Genomic DNA, 19,883 nt, shown 5'->3' with positions numbered 1-19,883 from the left:
ACAGCACAAACAACATTCTAAAATCATTCATTATAAAATTAATTAAATTCAAGCCACTGGCCGTCATCGGGCCAGAGCTCCGTGAAGATTGCCAAGGGAGGGAGTCAGGCTGTGCCCTGGCCAAAGGCCTGGCGGAACAGCTCTGTCTTGCAGGCCCTGCGGAAAGATGTCAAGTCCCGCAGGGCCCTAGTCTCTTGTGACAGAGTGTTCCACCAGGTCGGAGCCACAGCCGAAAAAGCCCTGGCTCTTGTTGAGGCCAGCCTAACTTCTCTGTGGCCTGGGACCTTCAAGATGTTTTTATTTGAAGACCGTAAGTTTCTCTGTGGGGCATACCAGGAGAGGCGGTCCTGTAGTTACTGTTCCCATTGATTGATTGATTGATTGATTGAATTTATATAACGAGGTCTCAGGGCAGTTCACAGAACAAAATCAAAATATAAAACCACACTATATATAATCAAATGGGGACGCAGGTGGCGCTGTGGGTTAAAGCCTCAGCGCCTAGGACTTGCCGATCGAAAGGTCGGCGGTTCGAATCCCTGCGGCGGGGTGCGCTCCCGCTGCTCGGTCCCAGCGCCTGCCAACCTAGCAGTTCGAAAGCACCTCCGGGTGCAAGTAGATAAATAGGGACCGCTTACCAGCGGGAAGGTAAACGGCGTTTCCGTGTGTGGCTCTGGCTCGCCAGAGCAGCGATGTCACGCTGGCCACGTGACCCGGAAGTGTCTCCGGACAGCGCTGGCCCCTGGTCTCTTAAGTGAGATGGCCGCACAACCCCAGAGTCTGTCAAGACTGGCCCGTACAGGCAGGGGTACCTTTACCTTTACCTATATATAATCAAAATAAAAATAACAACCTTCCCCCCCCCAAAAAAAAAAGAAGCACATTTTAAAAGGGCATAGGATGCTTTGCTTTTCCAAGTTAGCTGCATTGAAGGCCTGCTTCCAGGAAAACTGGGTCACCGTTTCTCCATATCCATTCCAGTGATTTTACAGAAGTCAAAGCAGCCCCCTTATACAAAAGACTGTCTCTGAAAAAAAAAGTTAGCAAGTTTAGATAGGTTCAGAAATTAACCATGGCATTTTCCAAATTAAGAGAAGGCTCATTTCTGAGCCAGTCCAACAACACAAAGCAGGGGTGAGCTTGCCCATCTGTAGACAATAATAATCAATAGCACCTTGGTAGACTAAAGTTGTATAAACCCTTAATTCACAGCAAGTGCTCACTGGCTTAGAACTTGACTGAGATAATAGATAACAGTCTGTGGTTAAATAAACTTGAGACAGCACAAAACAACAATCTTACTTTCCTGCTCTTGTGGAATTCTAATTCAATTTGATTTTTTAAAAGGAAAATTAATTTTCTGATTGATTTTGTGACTACAAACTCAGAACTCCGCTGACAAACTGAAAGGCAAATATGGAAATGTCAGTCCTTTTGGTGGTGAAGTGTTAAGTGTAGTTGCCTTATTTATATTTCAATTCATGGGTCATACTTAGCAAAGACTGCGAGGAAAATGACTGTTGCAACAGCCTGGCGATAAAGCAGAAAAATATATGCATGGTTTATATCAAGTAAACATATGAAGTATCAGTGTGACAGACAGATAGGCAGCATCAAAGATTTTAGCATGTTTCTCTGCTAATGTGGTACACTCAACTGAGGAGTAAAGGTTCTCAGTTCTGTGAGTGGTTGATTTTGATGAGGGCAGTATAATTTTCTGTTCCCTGCCAACATGTTTATGATACTCCTGTTGTGCACAACCATTGCGTGCTATACTATTGTCTGTACTGTACTATTGACTCTGCCATCACAGTCCTTCGCTTTTATAGCTTCCTCACCTTGCTATAGAATAGGCAAAAATTTGCTCATTTGCTCTTTTATATTTCTTTGATTTCAACCATGTGCTTAAATATTTTCCATTGAAATTACTGCAGCTTGGAGGCATTTAACCTTGGTTGGGTTATGCCCTTGTTGATTTGATTCAAATCTAGCATAGCATTAAGTGGGAGTGTTCAGTTGACATCTAAATGCATTGGAACATACATAATTCTGATCCTGTATCGGTGATTTCCTAACAGATGATATGTTTTCCATTTCAGGAGAGTTTGGAGAAGTATGCAGTGGGCGCCTAAAGCTTCCAGGCAAGAGAGATGTTGCTGTGGCCATTAAAACCTTAAAAGTAGGCTTCACTGAAAAGCAAAGAAGGGATTTTCTTTGTGAGGCGAGCATCATGGGACAGTTTGATCACCCCAACGTTGTTCATTTAGAAGGGGTGGTTACCAGAGGTAATTAACTACCAGATCTGACCTTTAGACAACATACTAAAAGGCAATACATTGTTACAAAGTTTTCATAGTCAGCAATTCAAAAGACAGAGATGTGCTGCATAGATTAACAGATTTTCTTCTGATGTGTAACTAACTAAGAGAATGCTTAGTTTATGCAACAAAATTAGAGCGAAAGAGAAATAAGATCAGTGGATGATGAAAAGATGAAGAACTTTGGAATATTTATTTTTCCTAGTCCCATTTAGCCTCAAATACCATGTAGGAAGATAAGGTTTCTTATGTCCTTTCATATTATCTGAAGTGCCATTTCCCCAGAATTCTCTTCACACAGCGGGAGTCAGGAGAACGCACTGACATTTTGATTTGTACGGTTTAACTTTTGCGAATCATGACCATATTCTGCACACAGACATTTAAGGGCCTTTTAGATCTCAGTAACAGTTTTGGAAGCTTCAGGAGCACTCATGCCTCAACTATTCAGCCCTTCAAAGGAACAACATATGTTTTATCAAGAGTGGAGGGAACCACTCTGCTCAGATTATGATTCCTTTAAACAAAATGTGCCCCCCTTTCTTCTTTCTTTTTTAGGGAAACCAGTCATGATTGTAATAGAATACATGGAGAATGGAGCTCTGGATGCATTTCTCAGGGTGAGTGAATGCTAGAGGGAAACATACTTCACTTCAAAATAAAATATATATGCTACCAATTTAGCATAATAAAACATTTTCAGTGTAAAATGAGAACACGCCAAACATTAAGAGATCTCTGAATGGTCTCTGAAAAATCAGATTAGAAATTAGAAGACCAGACGGGATCAAACGAAAACATTTTTGGCCATCTAAGTGATCCAATGTGGGACAGATATTGTGGTTTTGATTACCATCATCGAAAGGGACCTGAAGCCATATTGTGGGAACACATGCTTCAAAATCATATTTGTATCTTTTCAACATTGTAGAAAAGAAAGAGTCCTTAAATTAAGTGCAGCAGTAATTCAGAAATGAAGTATTCCCTCCCCCCAGTCCTAAGAGAGATTTTACAACTTTTTGTGACTGTTTACCATTTATGGTAGACAACTTGCTAAACACTACAAAGTCTAAAAAGCAAAGTACATAACTGTTAGCATCAGTAAGCTAAATCTGCTGCATTGATCCCCAAGTATAATATTGATAATCATGGGCGTAGCCAGAGGGGCAGGGGGGGGGCAGCTGTCCTCCCCTAGAGTGAGTAAAACAATAGAAATACTTAACTAACTGACCAATCACATCAGTTCTGCCACCCCTAACAAAAATCCTGGCTGCGCTCATGATTCGTATCACAACAGCTCACTTTCTTATTATGCAGTTCACACTTTAGGAGCATGGATGCCAGCATAAATGCCATGTAATATATACTCTTGTCCTCAAAATACATTTTTACATAAAGCTAAGGACCAGTATATTCATAGCTCTCATGGAGTAACCCATTCCTCTACCCTTTGGAAAAGGTTTAATGAAAATCAGGATTTACACATATATATTCATATACTAACAGGGTTTCTCTTACGATTGATCTGCTGCTAGGGTGGGAGGTGGGGGTTGACGGACTGCACATGTGAAGACCAGAGCGACACTTCATGTCTTACATGTGGGTTGTGGGAGGCAAGTCATGCATGAGATGGAGGCACTAATGACATATTACATGTGGAATTTGCAGACACGGGGCTGTGGAAGGCCTGGCCTTAAAGCACCAGGATTTTAACAATGTTTTTATCCTTCCCTCTCAGCTGCTCTAAGACGCATTTCTCTGCTTCTTTCTTTTACTTCAGAAACATGATGGGCAATTTACAGTAATTCAGCTGGTGGGCATGTTGAGAGGAATTGCCGCTGGAATGAGATACTTGGCTGATATGGGATACGTGCACAGGGACTTAGCAGCACGCAACATTCTGGTCAACAGCAATCTTGTTTGCAAAGTGTCAGACTTTGGCCTCTCCAGAGTTATAGAAGATGACCCAGAAGCTGTCTACACTACAACAGTGAGTTGCACATTAAACGGAAAAAAGCACAGTTCGCTCAAGTATATTGTTGCCCATTCCCCACTCCCAGGAGTGGTGAGAATTTCCAAGGGCTGTGCTTCACAAGTCAAGTGACCTTTAGATGAAAAAACACTGGTGACCTGTGACATTTTTGTATTATTTGTGTTATATCCAAATACATGTGTAGAGCACAGGTGGATGCAGGTGGCATGCACATTCTTACAAGATGGTAGCACCACTATCCCACATCAGATCTTCAGGGGTGCCCTTATCCAATTCTGTTCTTTCTCCCTACCTCCTGTTTTTGTTTCTCACACACAAACTTATTTAGAGAAGTAGGTGTGTGACTTCTCCAAGATCTGAATGCTTTCCAGTATAAAAGTCTCTATCTGCCAGACATTTGCTCCCATTGATCATCATCACTCCAGTATCCTGGGCTAGTAACAAGCAGGGTCTCTAAACAAAGGAATTGCCGGCCAATCATTTAACTGTGAGAGTTAATATTAAGAGTAATAATGCAATAGAACTCCATGCAAGACTCAGTAGAAATGGGGGGAGGAGACTGGGATTGAGGGAGCAAGCCAGGAGCACATGGTAAAGATGGCGCAACTAAAATAAAATGTGAATCCCACCTCACTAATTTCAAAAGATTAAGAATCCTATTAATCTCAAACTCCTTGAAAAACAGCTTTCTCTTGAGTTCAGCAAGTGGCTGCCCTCCTTTGATACACACCTGTTCTAGCAGTATACATTTTCCAATCCACACACATCAAAAGTTCTCTTTCATGTGAGACCAGTGCTGAAAAGTGGCAGCATGGAATATAGGTGGGAGCTACGGATAACAGGTTGAAGTTGGGAGACTATTCTGCCACCATCTACACCAACACTGATTACCACGACAGACCAAAATGTACCCGTTAGGAACAAGGGCAGAGTCTCACCAAGACTCAGTAAACTGTTAATGTTGGGGATGGGAAAGTTTTTTCAGCCCAAGCCTGAGGGCTACATTCCCTCATGAAAAAAAAATTCAGTGGCCAGCTGTCAGTAAAAACAGTGGACAAGGCCAAAGTATTCACACACCCCACCCATCCACTAAACCGTCTCTTCTGTCCTGCTTCTGTTTCCCCCTGCCCCTCCCCATGCAGCACTTAAGAGTTTAAAACATGCTCCTATTGGCACAAATGAAAGTCTACGTGCTGCTTTGGGGTGACTTTCACGTGGGTTGCAGCTCATGGGGAGGTGGGAGTTAGGCTTCCCTCTACAGATGCAAACCTCCCCCCCCCCAAAAAAAAAAGATTCCATGCTGCATAACATTTCTGCTTTTAAAAGCTTGCATTGGTACCAGTGAAAGCATTTTGTTTTTAAGTATAATTGCTACAAGTTTTGCAGCACAGAGGGAGGGTTACTCCTAGCACCTAACGACCCCTCCCTTCCCGGAAGAAATGCAAGCTTTTTAAAAGCCTAAATGCTATGGGGCAGGGTGAGGAGAGGAGGCTGTGTGTTGGATGGAAAGGCCCTACAGGCCATATTTAGTCCTTGGGCCAGAGGCTCCTCACCAATGGGTTTAACTAATCAAGTAAACATGTTAGCACATGCAGCAGTGGACCAAGCCGCTCAAGCACCCGGGGAGCAGGGGGAGCCGCCCAGGGGGAGTGATCAGCACCCATTGGGGGCAATTGGCATCCAGGGGGGTGGTGCAGCAATATGCCCAGGAGGGAATTTGTCACACACACACCCCCCTCAGGGATGACACCCGGCCACCCACCTTCCTACGCCCCTGAGCACATGCTAACCAGCAGCTCTAACTATGCAATTTGGGACAACAGGCTTGAAATAATCCCTGTTAATAATCCTAAACTGACTCAGAGTCTCAGAGTAAAGGTGCCAGTAAAAAAAGGGGGGGAGTGAAAATTCATGCTCATTAGCAAGCTCATTACAATACAACAGGTGTGGGTAAGTCAGGTGTCCTCCACAATAATTTCCATCATCACTGACCATTCTGGCTGGTGCTGATGGCAGTTGGAGCTGAAGAACATCTGGAGTGCCACAGATTCCCCTACCCTAAAATACAGTACCTGTGGAGCTTTCACCAGTGCTCAAGGAAGGTGAGTATTAATGTCATTGGCCCACAGGTGCAATGATTGCTGCTGTCCTCTGCCAAATGCTGGATTATGGCATCTGCACACTGCTCTCCCAGCCCAGTCCTCTAATGGATGTTTTTATATTCTCTTGAGCTCCCTGAATGATGGAAAACCAACATGTTAAGGAGGAGAAAGTGCATTTTTAATTGTGGAGGTTCTCAGTACATTACAAACTAGCGTATTGGGAAGATGACAAGATAAGAAAAAGTTTCTTCCTGGTATTCTAGTTTTCCATGTATAATAAACATTTATATCTCGTTATATTTAACCATGTCATCCTTGCAATGATCTGAAGTGGTGCAGCCCAGTTGTAGCTGCTCTGTATATCATATAGGTTGTAGGAGGGAGGAATGGCTATAATCTGTGAGATGATGCAAGATTTAAAGAAGCACAGGCATAATTTACTTCCTTGGTTTTAATTTTCTTTTATGATTGCAAGAAGATCTAACAAGCCGCCTGTCATCTAATGCTTTCATGTATGGATGGTGTTACTGTAAGTTTGTTTCAGAAACTTTCTTTTTCTATAGGGTGGGAAAATACCAGTAAGATGGACAGCTCCTGAGGCCATACAGTATCGCAAGTTTACATCAGCAAGTGACGTATGGAGTTATGGAATAGTAATGTGGGAAGTCATGTCTTACGGAGAGAGGCCATACTGGGATATGTCAAATCAAGATGTAAGTTCCAAAAATGCATGTTCTGTTTCTTCTAATGCACAGCGCTGGATAATAGAACTTGCAAATGATATATGGATTAGGGTTTTCTCTCTAGCAACACACCCAAAGACTTGAAGAACAACTAATAATAATATTATAAAAGGGAAATAGAAACTTATTTTGGAAAGGTATAAATTTATTAGCACTAGCCAGCTAGTGGGAAGCCAGCTCAAGGGCTCCCACTAGTACACTGGAGTTTGACCACTTCCTCCTCCAAATCCACTCTGGAGTGTGTGTGAGGAAGGGGTGATTGTTCCATCCGGCAAATAGAAATGCTTGCGCTGACAGAACAATTGCATTAATGTGATGCTGAATTCCACATATTGTTTTAATTATCTTTTTAGCTACATCTCTATTATTTTATCATAAATACTGGTGCTAGCTGTTTCATTATTTTATAGTTCATTAATAGGGCATAGCAAGCAGCATACACAGAAAGAGACTACATAACGCATAACCTAGTAGGCAAATAGCACAATCCTGCACATGTCTACTCAGAAGTAAGACTCATTGAGTTCACAGGTAAGTGTGTAGAGGACTGGGCCAAAAGCTGGGATAAGGGTCAGTTATGATGTTCAGGCTTTTCCAGCCATTGTTGCCTTTAAAAGGTAAAGGTACCCCTGCCCGTACGGGCCACTCTTGACAGACTCTAGGGTTGTGCGCTCATCTCATTCTATAGGCCGGGAGCCAGCGCTGTCTGCAGACACTTCTGGGTCACGTGGCCAGTGTGACAAGCTGCATCTGGCGAGCCAGCGCAGCACACGGAACGCCGTTTACCTTCCCGCTGGTAAGCGGTCCCTATTTATCTACTTGCACCCGGGGGTGCTTTCGAACTGCTAGGTTAGCAGTCGCTGGGACCGAATGACGGGAGTGCACCCCGCCGCGGAGATTCGAACCGCCGACCATGCGATCGGCAAGTCCTAGGCGCTGAGGTTTTACCCACAGCGCCACCCGCGTCCCTATTGTTGCCTTTAGACATCTTAAAAAGTCACTCTTGGTGTTTGGAGACCTCTGAAAGCAAGTTGGCAAGGACATGCAAGGGCACTTTGGATCCTAGACAGTTTTGGGGGTTTTGTTAAAGCCCACAAATTCTGTAAGTTTCAACAACACCATTACAAAACCCCCAAAACACTAGCCTATTAATCATCCTCTTCTAAAACTTAGAGAGAGGGAGTAATGAATAACTATTCATCCATAATAGCTGATTTCTTCTCAACATTTTACAACTGAACCTTTATTCCATGTTGTCTTCAGGGAAAATAATATAATCCTACAATGAGAAAACAAACCCTTTTCATAACACTATATGCATCCTCATTCTAGGTAGGACTTAGGCTGTCACTTTTTTCCCTTACAAAACAGGAAAAATGAAAACATGTAGTCATCTCCACACCCTTGATCTTGGCCTCAGGCTTGTTTACACAGGTGCAGATTGAGGGCTTGTTTACATGGCACCCAATCTAGCCCTTACAAGAGTATTTTAGAGCAGATTCTTGTGTCTGGAAGTTCCCTGTGACTAACCCTTTTGAAGAGGATTATTCCTTGAACAGGGTAGCCAGGGGACTTGGCTTTACCAAAGCTTTAATTTTAAGCACAAAGGTCCATGGCTGTGGAACAGAGCTATATCTAAATTAGTTCTTTATTTGGACACAAAATATTTCTTCAGATCAATAGACGGTACAGTTTGGCCTAAGTTACAAACTTACTTACAATTGTAATCTGAGCTTCTAGTGACAATGCTACCTCCAGGAGCATCCCCAAGCTGTTCTTTTGGCAGGAATGTAACTCCATTCAGAACAGGCCATCTCCCTGGCTCCTAGACGCTGGTGCTGCCCACTATTCCTGCCTCTAGCTAGTCAGTCTCAGTTTATAATTCAGTCTCAGTTTATAAGCCCTTATACAGCTCAACACCCCTAGTACTAGTCCAACATCTAAAGAGCTTCTCCTTACTCCCTGGATGACTTCTTCCAGTGCCTTCATATAAATGTTAAAAGGTATGAGAGACAAGATGGAACTCTTGCTGAAATCCTCAGATACATGAGAGGTTAAATGCACGGCTGACCACAAGCTTTGACACTGATTCAACAAGGAAGACACCTCCTGCACCTTCCCTTTGAAGAGAACATGGCAAGTACAGCTGTTCGTATACATCTGCCCAAGACTGGACAGATGAATGGGCATATTCCTCTGTGTGGGCTGGCTCTGTGAAGTTTGTCTGCACCAGTGCTGGCATCTCCATGTCCAAAGAGATGGAGGTGAAGTTAGGGCTGCTTTAGCATCATGCTAAATCTCTAAATCTGCTCTGCAGGGTAAAGAGACACTGCCCCGCCCCCTGAAACAACAGGCAGGGGAAGGAGAGGGGGACAAGTAGAATGTTTGTGCCAAGGTAGGGTTGGCACAGTACAAATGTGCTGGTGATGCCAATATGGTGCTCCTCCCAGGACATTTCCACCATGCCAACCTTGCCACTGCTCTCCATCCCAGTATGCTGCAGTGACTCAGCTGGACAGAAGTCAAATGAGCAGTGCAGCCCTACCACATGGCCTACTGCTGTGAAAAACAAAGGACTAGGGAGAATTTCTCAATACAGGGAGGCCAATATTTGATGCAGTGTGTGCTCTTTCCCTTAGTATGGTACTATTAGCTACTCTGGTTTCAACTTTATTTCCGTTATATAAAATATGGGAATCAAACTGCAGATACCAAGTGAATTTCCATTTAGAAATAAGTGTGTGTGTGTGTGTGTGTAAATAAATGATGAGAGAAATCATGTTATTTCCCTGTTGTTTTTTTAAAAATGATTGACATCAGAGAGTACTTTTTTTGGTGCGTTTTTTTTCCTAATCTACCATATAAAATCTAAATGATGAGTCAGTTTGGCAGAGAGCAAAGTTGTTAATATTTGACAGGTCTCAGTGTCAGAGATTTCATGGACTGTCAAAATATGGGCAAACAAGTCCTTGGGGCAGGGAGAGAGAAATATTTACATTCCCTCGACACCCAGTCGAGTTTCATTCCTTTTGACACCTTCCTTCTGTACTAGATTCAAACATAAAAGGTGTCTGACAGGAATCTAAGATGCCTCAAAGGCAAAGCTTACCTATCTTTCAAAAAAGACATAAGGAAAGAACTGTTAGGAGAAGGGAAAGCAACAGACAAAATCTGTATTTTCATACTTCTTGCTGAAATTTTGCATTGGGCTTAATGTATGGGCTCAATTTGTAAATAGGTAAACAGAGCAAATTGTCTGACAGTGAGAACAACATACCAGTTATATTCTAGTTAGCAGTTAATTTATTTCCTGCTCAACTGAAATGAGGTTTTCAGTGCAATGTTGCACATGTCTATTCAGAAGTAAGTCCCGTTCACTTCAATAGGGCTTACTTCCAGGCAAGTGCATTCAAGAATGCAACTTAAATATTTTAAGCCTACCAGGATGGGATGGGATGAAGATGTGTTGAACTACTGCTCTACAAACTAAGCAAATCAGAAAAGAAATGATAAACAAGCACAAGGGATAGTTGTGACATAGAACAATAGAATTGTGAACCCCAAGAATCAGCCAGTCCAACCCCCTGCAATGCAGGACTCTCAGCTAAAGCATCCATGACAGATGGCTATCCAACCTCTGTTTAAAAACCCCCAAGGAAGGAGCATCTACCACCTTCCAAGGGTTCCACTGTCAAGCAGATCTTACCATGAGAAAGTTCTTCCTGATGTTTAGTCAGAATCTCCTTCCTTGTAACTTGAAGCCATTGGTTCACGTCCTACACTCCAGAGCAGGCGAGGCAAGTGGTACCTAAATAAAGTATGTAGTATTCTCATTAATTTAGACTAATGCTACACTTTTACAATCAGGTTTCACACAATCATGTTAACTGCATTTTGTGTCATTTGTATTCACCAGTACAGTATGTAAAGTGGAGTAAGTCAGATGAGAGGGACTAATTTATTTAATCTGGTTTCGTATGGCAAGACAAAGATGGGTTGGTACCTATTTTCCTACTGAAATAGCTAGTGTTCTTATCCAGTTTACATGGCTATAAATTCATTTAAATATATATTCACTACTTAAAATAGCATATGTGCTGGAACTAAGCCAAATAATGTGAAAAATTGACCTCATACCATTTGTTGTGGTGGTGGTTTTAGTGCATCTTGTCGGTCCCCATCATTATGCTTTGACTTTAAATCTTAGAATCACTTACCTTATTTCTCTCATTCAGAATGGTCTTAAACAAAAACTATTTGAATTTCTGGTTTTATTTGTTCAGCGTTCATGTGTAAAAGAAGTATAAGCTTTTTCTTTTATCTTTTAAAAAAAGGTGAACCATTAACCTTTGCTGTTAGTCATTTCTCAACACCATGGAATTTTCTACAATCAAGAAAATATATTTGCCATCATGCCTGCTAATGCATATTTTGTTGCACTTCTTTCATTGCTTCGCTTTTGCTGTCTAGGTGATATGTTCTGCCATGGTCATGTCTTGGATTTCTAGATCAATTGACGGCAATCAGTCAAATAATTGTGTTCCAATTACTGTGAGAGATCGACAAGGCATGTCGTATTTGTATATCTCTCATCTCTAATTCCTTTGGAAATTCTGCGGAGTACTCACATTTTATTAATAAGTGTCTGAGTTGAATTTTCATCATAAACACATTTTTAGTTCGAAGAGCATAATTACTGCATCATCATTTTGTATAATTACACACACACACTCACAGAGAGAGATTGACTTTCCACATGTATACCTTACACAGTTCTGAACTCTCCAAATTTCAGATTTGAAAAATTTCAGATTTGAAAAATTTCAGATTTGAAAAATTTGATGTTTAACCCAAGCTAAACATCAGAGCTCCAGGAATCTCTGTGTGTTTTATCCACACTCACCCATTACCATGCGTAATAGAGTTATAGAATAAGAAAACACAAAATTACAGCTATTGAAATGCCTGTGGCCTGAGAATGAACACGTTAGATAACATTAACCTTAGCATTATGGATATTATTTGAAGTAAAGCTACAACCACAAAAGTGGTTTGTGACCTTTCAGTTTGAATGTGGAGTACCCTCCAACTTTGTAAGTGTACGAGAGCTCTGGATTCAGCTGTAGGTTTCCACTCAGAAGAGGGAAGGTGATATTGACTATTTCCTTCTCTCCCTGGCAGCTACCACAGCTTCCAAAAAAATCTCTTCTAGAGGACCCCACAATCCATAAAAAAAATTTTTTTGTAGGTGGGGAGGTGCTGGTGTCTGCAGCAGAGGGAGAATCACACACACAAAATTATGAGAGTGGATGCTTCCTTTGGCACAAAAGTGATAGGAGCGCTAAGTGACAATCACCCTGTGTTTTCAAACGTTTACAATATTTGCAGCCTGCATCCAATGGGATTTTGGCTTCCTCTGTTCATATATATGTCATTGATGCCTGTGTATATGGCATTACACATTGTTATATTTTTCTGCAGTGCACTGGGAGATTTTGAAAATTCTTGGAGTCTACTTTTCATTCTTTAAAATCCTCCTTCAATTGACATTCCAACATGCGCATATAATATATATTGAACAAAAGCTTTGAATTCTCACCAGCTTTTATTTATCATGACAGCTTTGTATCCTAGGGTTAACCCCAGAAGAAAGCCCCAAGGTTGGCTTTCTCTGTAGACTGCTGCAAAGGAAAGAGTCCTGTGCTACTTACTCCTGAGGAACAAGCACTCTTCCTTAGCAATTCTAACACAGTTATGTCTGTCGATATTTGAAATACCCACCCCACCCTGAAACAATATTTTAACGCTTTATATGACTTTTTTTTTAATCAGCTCATTGCTTCCCATCATGGTTTCTTATCCTGTCCTAGGGGCATTTAGCAGTTTCCTATAATTATTTCCCCCTCCCTCTTTTACTTAAACCTCAAATGAGTTTTGCTAGAAAATCAAGCAGTGGGTGTAACTCTTCCTACAGACATTAACTGCCCTGCACCATATCACAACATGCCACATTTTCTTATTAATAATGGACTTTCCTTCTCCTGATTCATTAAGATATTACCCAGCCAAGCTATGCTTATACATGTCACATTGCATTCAGATCCAGTTGTGCCCACTGTAAGGGTGAATATTAAGGGAAAGTGCTTTTTTAGAAAGTACCTTTTATGTACAGTGATTTCCAGATACTTTTCTTGCATAGCATGCACCGATGCCTAAACCTCTGTTAATTTAAATGCTGTGTGTATTCCTGGAGGGGAAATGAAGGGGGGGGAGGTTTTGGGCAAATGCTGTTGCCTTCAAAGAGCATCTCCATGTATCAATTTATCAGCTGCACCCTTGGTGAATTTAATTGCTGTTTCCTGCTGCTGATTTGACTAGGTAATGCAACCAGGTTCTCAGCATACACCACAGAATAATCTGTTTAATAAGCATGGAAAATAAAAACAAGTTTATTATACAGCAACACGAATGCATGTGTCAAAACAACAGGCTCTGTTTGAAAGATACATTTCATAAAGCTTTGATTGCTTAATTTGCCTGCTTGATTCTTCATGGGCCGTGAAAAATTCAAAACAACGTTGTTTTGTCTTTTAGGTTATAAAAGCAATTGAAGAAGGCTATCGCTTGCCAGCACCCATGGACTGCCCAGCAGGCCTTCACCAGCTGATGCTAGATTGCTGGCAGAAAGAGCGTGCGGAAAGGCCAAAGTTTGAGCAAATAGTGGGCATTCTGGACAAGATGATTCGGAACCCAAACAGCTTGAAAACCCCTCTGGGAACCTGTAGCAGGTAAGTTACTGGTGCTGTTTCTAAGTCGTAGGCCAGATTTTTAGGCTGTATTTCTTCATTCAGTTCAGCTGCTGTTATCCGCTGCAGGGTGTACAGAAACATCCCCTGTTTAGGCTGCCTTTACAAAGATAAACCAGCAGATACTCTAGACTGTGCTGTGTGTTGCTTGTCATAAAACTAGCAGGAACTGAACGGAGTAACCTGAACAGCTTCCATGTTTTGAAAGAAGCAGAAAGGCCACTGTATGATTTGAATTTCCCTGATTTGCTACAGTTTGTTTAGCACAAAGCAGCTTCCAACAAAATTGCTGTAAAATAATTTACAAAAACATGAAGTTTTAACTGCTGCTCTTTACTGTTTTATTGTTGCTCTGTTGGTAGAAATATGCAGCAGCTACAAAGGCCTAGACTCAGCCATATGAAATGTATTTATTCATTTACTGTATTTAGAGCCCATTCTTCACCAAATGATCCAAGGCCAGAAATTCAACAAAAAAATTAAGAGATACTTAACAATATTTCTAAAATATTGTGTGTGGGTGTGTATGTACATACACTACACACAAGCACTAGATGCTGTATTGGCTATATTTTACTCCATGTTAATTTTTGTCAAATCCAGAAATACCCACTTAAAACCACAATGTAAAATCTTCAAAATTCCAGCATATTTCTACTGAAGTAAATGGAGCTGTTCTTTGGTTTGCATATATCAGACCTATTTATCTTCAGATCTCTTTTGATTTATAATAATTAATCTCTGATTCATTTGATTTTTATAATTATTTAAAATTGTATTGCACGTTTCTGTATTTGGAAGGAAGTCTCTCTGTGGTCAGTGAGGCTTACTCCCACATAAGTGTGCATTCTAGAAGGAAGGTTTTCTGGGTCTCAGGTGGGCACAAGCTACACAGGGACTACAATTTTACCCATAAAAAAATTGGGTCATGCAAAAAGGCTATCAGAATCAGCACAGGTTGTACAGCCAAAATGAGTTGATATCACAGGGATAAAAGAAAACCTGCTTCTTGGCATCTCTTTTCCCAGACATCGCATTCTAAAGAACCTCAACAAGAAACAAAGCCAGCCTTCAGAGAAGCTATTTAGCTAGACCCAGTGCCAGAAGTCAGATCATAGTTGCCACATTTCTCTATGTCTTTTCTTCCCTTTGACCAATCTTCATTTGATCACAAAATGTTTGGAGCGAGGCTTTCCTCTTGTGTGAATTTTTATAGAGTCAAATCTCCATTGTGTGTATAAGACATAGCACACTAATTCAAATAAGAAACAATAATACAATCAAACCTCGGTTCCCAAACGCCTCTGTTATCATACGTTTTGGCTCCCAAATGCCGAAAACCCAAACATCCGACGCAGCTTCCGCTTGAGTGCAAGAAGCTCTTGCAACCAATCGGAAGCCATGCCTTGGTTGTCGAATGTTTTGGAAGTTGAACGGTCTTTTGGAACGGATTACATTCGACAACCAAGGTATGACAGTAACCCTAGTAGGTAACTAGTGAAAAAGGGGGATTGTTGTTGGAACTGAACAATTTGGACAAAGCCTTATGTGCTTGCTGTGCCTTTAACCCAATTGGATATGATTTGTTCCTACTCCTATCAGGCAATATAAATGCTCTCTAGTGTTGTAATTTCTCTTAAAATATAGTAACTTTCTGTTTCCCTTCCGATCTAGGCCTATCAGTCCTCTTCTGGATCAGAATACACCTGATTTCACTACATTTTGTTCTGTAGGAGAGTGGTTGCAAGCCATCAAGATGGAAAGATATAAGGATAACTTTTCAGCTGCAGGTTACAATAACCTTGAGACAGTAGCCAGGATGACTATTGAGTAAGTGATTTGATTTTCATGTGATTATGATGGCTGATGTTTTAAATAGGTGTTACCACAATAGCTTTCACCATGGCCCAAGCTATCATCATTTCCTCACCAAGCCTGGAATGAGGAGTAGAGGCATTTTTTCTCCTAGAGGTTCTTTCCCTACCACCACTATCAATTCACACAAATTGCTCTAATTATTTAAACACGTTGTTTAAAAATAAAGGAAAGGCAGGTGCACAAAAGAGGAGTCAATAAGAACCCTAAAACATATTGTAGCAGAGCCAACCTGCATAAAAACATTGGGATCTCCAGACATGTCCACCACTCACTCACTAGTCCCAGAGCAGTAAACAGATTTTAAGGTGGTCTGAATCCTAGAACTGCTTTGACAATTACCTAGACAGTGTAGGGCCAGGGTAACCAACATGATGTGCTCTAATTGTTGTATACCAGCTCCCATCACCCCTGACCATTGGCCATGCTGGCTGGGGCTGATTGGAGTTGGAGTCCAGCACCAGCTGCAGCCCATCATGTTTACTCCTGATCTAGGGCAATCCAGAAATTCTGATAATTGTAGTGAGCTGTGACTCCTAATCACCCCTTGTAATAAAGTTGGAGGGGACCACAAAGGTCATCTAGTTCAATCCCTGCAGTGCAGGAATCTCTTTGCCCAACATGGGGATCGAGCCAACAACTCTGAGATTAAGAGTCTCTTGCTCTACCAACTGAGGTCCTCCAGATTTTGCTGGACTACAACTTCCATCATCCCAAACAATTTTATATCGATTTTATATATTTTTATTAGAATTGGAGATTGCTCAGTGCTTAGATACTCTATGATTAACTGGTATATAAATTCATAAAATAAACCATAAGACAACCACCAGAAAATCAGGCCTAAGTATACTGACATCCCGGATGTACAAAATATCATTCAGTTCTGTGAATTGTGCTAATGTTTCTTTTTTGTCCTCATACACTGACAGTCAAATGCCTAACCTTGAACCTTTCTCTTCCCTTTCCACCAGCGATATTATGAGCTTAGGCATCACGTTGGTTGGCCATCAAAAGAAAATCATGAGCAGCATTCAGACTATGAGAGCACAAATGTTACATTTGCATGGCACTGGCATCCAAGTGTGATAAACGCTTCTCCCTTACGAGGGAGGTGACAGACTTGAGAGAACAGTGCCGGCCTTCGATCTACATGAAGTGCTGCTAGAAGACACATGATTTTCTGGGTCCTTCCTGCAGACCACAGAAGGCCCACAAGAAGCACCTACAGACTTGAACTCCTAAGTGCCACCAGAAACTTACTTAAAAAGGGAATATGGATCCACTGATGGCAGCAACGAAAGCAGTGACAATAAACAAAGTACTACCTGAAACACCTACGAACACCTTGAACTCTCTAACCTCCTTTTTATCTAATGGACTTTTTAAATTGTACATAAGGGATTTTGAAAAAGAAAGAGTATATTTGTCAGATAAAAATCATATTATTGCTAAAGTCAACAAAATATTTTCCTTAAACCTTTCATTTCAAACTTTTTTCCCCAAAAAAAGAGGGGAAAAAAAAGGAATCAGTTGTGTTGATTTGTCATGTAGACCTTTTTTTAATGTAACATTTATATCTTTGGACCTTCTTAGTGCTAAGCATATGACGCATTATTACACTGGGGACTTTTGAAAGATTGTATGAATTTCTACAGACTCAAGAGGTGTAACTGAGAAATGTGGATCTGACCGCTGGGTTGGCTGAAATGGAGTTGCGGGGTAGGGTTTGCTTTATGAAGTTTACTTCGGTCTGTTAATTCCGCACCACATTTATGTGGTTTGCTAATTGGCAGGAAATCAGGAAGGGAAAAAAAAAGACATTGCCAAGAGTTCTGATATTTTTGAAAATAATTTTGTATGATAAATCACATGGTCTCTTTAAACAGGAAATGAATAAAACGGAGAACCTAGCAATAATGTTCCCTTAAAATGCCCAGGCACTTTAAAAGAAAAGGCTTGAAAGATGACTTTAGGAAGTTGCCTGGGTTAAATATAAGCTGTACATCTGCAACTTTAAACTTGTTAAGACCTCTTTTGCTGAATAATTGATTGTAGTAGGTGTGTCAAAACAAAAACAAAACAGGTACAGTACTGTAGTGTTGCCTAGCCTTTTAATCAGAGCACATTGGTGTCTATTGCTGTTGTTTCTTTCTTTAATTTTTCAAGATTCCACATTAGAAGGTCTAGGAAAAATAACTGGCATATGGCTAATATGAGATTAAGTTGAATGTAGTCCCTCCTGCAAAAATAAACACCTGGGGGTGCAATCCAGAGAACAGAAGGCATACCTACATCCCACTGAACTCAGAATTTAATTGAGACTAATTTTTACTGGTTTCAATTGGGACTTAGTCTCAAAAACATGTTACCACATTCTGTATGGAGTCCCAGCAATTTCAATGGGGCCCGAGTGCAGCTAACTTTCTCTGGATTGCACTCCTCCAGTGTAAGCCCTAATACAAGTGAATGAGAGGTGAACAGCAGCTGTGAGGCTTTCACAGGAGATGTTCCTATCAGATGGTGCCTTTGGATTTTCTATTAGAACCGCTGAGTGTAAGGCAAGTGGCAGTTCGAAAATTTTCAAGTTTTTTGCTTTTTTTACAAGCTGCTCTATACATACACAAAAACAGTCATTTGAGACTTCTGACTGAAAAGTAGCTGTTGAATGAGAGAACTCTCTTTTTTTAGGAGAAAAAAAACAGTTTTAATTTAATATATGCGTACTTGAGTTGAATGAAATGTAGAACTACCATAAGCAATAACAGTGCGTTGCAGGAATATATACAAAACAGGTGATAAAATGCTGTCAAAAAAAATCATGAAAATCACGAGCTACCCCAGCAGTGAATAGCTGTACTTCCAAAGAGAACTGGGCTGCTCCCGTTGGTTTTCATAGAGAAAGATCCCAGGGATCAGTCATAAATTAAGTCTTGTTTGATAATGTGGGCATCCACACAAAAAAGTATAACCCTGTAAATGTTCCTTTGTAAAACTTGTACATTTTATTTATACTGTCTTGTTTTGTACACACATTTCTGTGTGGTGAGCTCTGAATACATTGAAAATGCACTATATTTTTCTATTTTACTTACAGAGCATCACAAAAAAGGAAAATGTTTTTCAGTGCTACATAATGTGTTTTCCCACATTTAGGACCAAAGATAGCTACAGAAAACTTAAATAGATCATTTACCCCTCCCCCCGCCCTAATCTTCCACTTTTAGTTCACTGTACAGTGTTATATTTGTCATTTTATTTATTTGTTTTGTTAGAAAAAAAATCACTTTGATTATACTATTTTTTTCTTATTTCCCCTTTGTTAAAGAAATCTGTAAAAAAAATGAGAGAAACAAAACAACCAATCTTTGAATTAACATAATCTCATTACATAGACACTTCCATTTGTAATCTTTGTAATAGACTGTAAATATATTTTTGGAAATATAACAGTGTGCATAAGGGTTATTTTTCATTGTCTGTCTATAGCAGTCACAACACACCATAGTAAAATGGCAAAAGTGTAATCCCCCCTTGATATTTGGAAAGTACAGGCGAATTCATTAATTTCATTTTAAGTTATGAGTTCGATAGAAATGGTTATCTTTAGCTACAGAGATGATTCCAGCCCCTCACCAATTTGTAAAAGTGCAAAGATCTCTTAAGGCGATGTATCAAACTTTTCATTATGCAGACTTATCGCCCTATCTAAAACATGTTTACTTGGATTTAAGTACTATTGATTCCAATGGCCTTACTTCATGGTATGCTTAAGATAGGCTAATGTATGATCCGGGCAGGACCTAGACACACAAAAGCAAGCTTTTCTACATGCATCCCTGGCTGTATGAGAAAGCTCATGGAAACAGATGTTCTGGGTACATTCCTTAAGCATAAAAAGACTTATATGGGTAACAATTAAATGTTCAGGTGCATGTGATATTTTTATCCCACCATCCCCCGTCCCCAAGAAGTGGCTTACAGGATTCTCCCCAAACCCATTTTATTGTCACCTCAGTCCTGTGAGGTATGGTAGGTTAGGCTGA

General features: G+C 40.6%; 1 protein-coding gene across 5 annotated transcripts in view; it reads left to right on the top strand.

The window, feature by feature from the left end:
• EPHA7 (EPH receptor A7) overlaps positions 1-19,287 on the top strand; it is a 168,125-nt gene extending 148,838 nt beyond the window's left edge. For 3 of the 5 annotated variants that reach the window (XM_083730127.1, XM_083730128.1, XM_083730129.1), the window contains exons 11-17: positions 2,100-2,285; positions 2,877-2,938; positions 4,099-4,308; positions 6,977-7,126; positions 13,751-13,944; positions 15,637-15,792; positions 16,812-19,287. In XM_083730127.1, coding sequence (XP_083586253.1) covers positions 2,100-2,285; positions 2,877-2,938; positions 4,099-4,308; positions 6,977-7,126; positions 13,751-13,944; positions 15,637-15,792; positions 16,812-16,926 — 1,073 coding nt within the window. In that variant the 3' untranslated portion in view covers positions 16,927-19,287. Of the gene's footprint in view, positions 1-2,099; positions 2,286-2,876; positions 2,939-4,098; positions 4,309-6,976; positions 7,774-8,153; positions 13,945-15,636; positions 15,793-16,811 lie in introns of those variants that run through there. The other 2 variants (XR_014561906.1, XR_014561907.1) reach the window with 2 other exon arrangements.
• Positions 19,288-19,883: the final 596 nt, after the last annotated feature.

This window comes from Podarcis gaigeae, assembly GCF_964106915.1.
Source record: "Podarcis gaigeae genome assembly, chromosome: 3".
Taxonomy (NCBI): domain Eukaryota; kingdom Metazoa; phylum Chordata; class Lepidosauria; order Squamata; family Lacertidae; genus Podarcis; species Podarcis gaigeae.
Note: the sequence above shows the minus strand (reverse complement) of the source record. Positions and strands in the feature narration are given on the sequence as shown.